Here is a 1,414-nt window from a genome sequence, read left to right as displayed (position 1 = left end):
AAAACCCTTAGCTCTGTGTCATAAATAAATTTGGGTAAAATCGCAAGCCTTCCGCGGAATCATCTCGGCAAAGATGGCCCATCTTCTCTGCAAGAAGCAACCTAGAAATCAAGAGGAAAAGCCACAATCATGTGTCTGTTCAGAAACACAAACTACAAGGTGTAATGAAGAGCAAGGACCTTACGTACCGTTCTTTGGCCAGGAGGACAGACATTCCTACGAGCTTGGCAAACTCTTCTGACGTTAGGGATCCCTTTTCTGAAACCTAACAGAAACACAGAGCAGAAAAATGTGATGGTGTGGACCGTCTAGGCGCCAACCTAAGGAGAGCGTCCACCAGTATACTCGGGAATAACGGACTGAATTTCCTACTAAATGTAAGAATATCCACTACAGAACCACCTCTTCTTCACTAATGTTTAATTCTGCAAAAGCTGAAGGACCCAGAACAAACAGAGAAGAGGTTAAAATATCACGAAGTGCATAGTAAAACAGCGCGGGAGTACAAAGGCGCTACAGTAAAGCTTAAAAAGAACTATTGGCTATTCTAAGAAGGAACATACGACAAATTCTAATTGAGTGCATATTACACGCTCCACTGAGGACCCTTATCTACAGATGTAGTTTAAAATATGTGGTAGAAATACCTATAGTCTTGGGATTTTCATCTAGCTTAAAATTAGAAGCATAATAAATATGAGTTATTCAAATTATACAGGCTCGCCGCAGAGGCTATGACGGCAGTAATATTTCAAATATCCTAATGAGTAATATTAGCAGTTTGGCCAGCAAAAGCCATCTAAACTACAGTTGCTTTTCATATTTTTTGAAGCAATTATTTCACAAAACAACTTGTGATGTTTTATAATGCTGCTTATGTGGGTGTTACTGAAAGAAAAAGTTCAGTCATGGGTAACATTCTGATTAACAGAGTTAAGAACCTGTTCTCAACACTGGGCATCAAATGAAAAGAGAACGCCTCACTAATTCTATCTCCTTACTTACAAGACGTTACGAGTATCGGTAAGTTTCAAAAAGCTTTCAAAGTATAATTTTGATTACTATTTATTCATTAATGATAAACTGTTTTTAATTGGGTCTTCAAATGTTACTTTTTAGTAAAGTTAAATCCAAAAGGAAATCCTGTTTCTCAAGTTGCTAAGCATCGCGTCTTGGTAGCAAGCCCTAATAACCAGAGGAAGCCGGGTTCACATACTGTCTCCAAGGCTGAGGCCACCATTTCCTCTTCCTTGTGGGCCTGAAGCTCAATTACCATGACGCCGCTGTCGAAAACTCGGAGCCTACAAATCGCAGATGGGAGAACAAAGCATGAATATCCGGGATTTTCAACCCCTGAGGAGGCGCAAGTATTTCTTGATATCTTTTATGCCCAGGTATGAGGGGAAGAATAACA

General features: G+C 39.7%; 1 protein-coding gene across 1 annotated transcript; it reads right to left on the bottom strand.

Annotated features, from left to right (window-relative positions):
* On the bottom strand, positions 1 to 1,402 carry LOC124232135 (vacuolar protein-sorting-associated protein 36-like). The gene is made up of 3 exons (XM_046649094.1): positions 1,217 to 1,402; positions 189 to 265; positions 1 to 101 (listed from the first exon to the last, which is right to left on the bottom strand). The coding sequence occupies exons 1-3, from the start codon at positions 1,274 to 1,276 to the stop codon at positions 8 to 10; spliced, it is 231 nt and encodes a 76-aa protein (XP_046505050.1). The 5' UTR covers positions 1,277 to 1,402; the 3' UTR covers positions 1 to 7.
* Positions 1,403 to 1,414: the final 12 nt, after the last annotated feature.

This window comes from Equus quagga, unplaced genomic scaffold (assembly GCF_021613505.1).
Source record: "Equus quagga isolate Etosha38 unplaced genomic scaffold, UCLA_HA_Equagga_1.0 HiC_scaffold_26803_RagTag, whole genome shotgun sequence".
NCBI classification, from domain to species: domain Eukaryota; kingdom Metazoa; phylum Chordata; class Mammalia; order Perissodactyla; family Equidae; genus Equus; species Equus quagga.
Note: the sequence above shows the minus strand (reverse complement) of the source record. Positions and strands in the feature narration are given on the sequence as shown.

Coding starts and splice junctions, on each gene's coding strand:
- LOC124232135 (XM_046649094.1), bottom strand. CDS start 1,276: ATGGTAATTGAGCTTCAGGCCCACAAGGAAGAGGAAATGGTGGCCTCA. Junction 266..1,216: donor TGGCCTCAGCCTTGGAGACA/GTATGTGAACCC, acceptor TGTTTCTGTTAG/GTTTCAGAAAAGGGATCCCT. Junction 102..188: donor GTCCTCCTGGCCAAAGAACG/GTACGTAAGGTC, acceptor CTTGATTTCTAG/GTTGCTTCTTGCAGAGAAGA.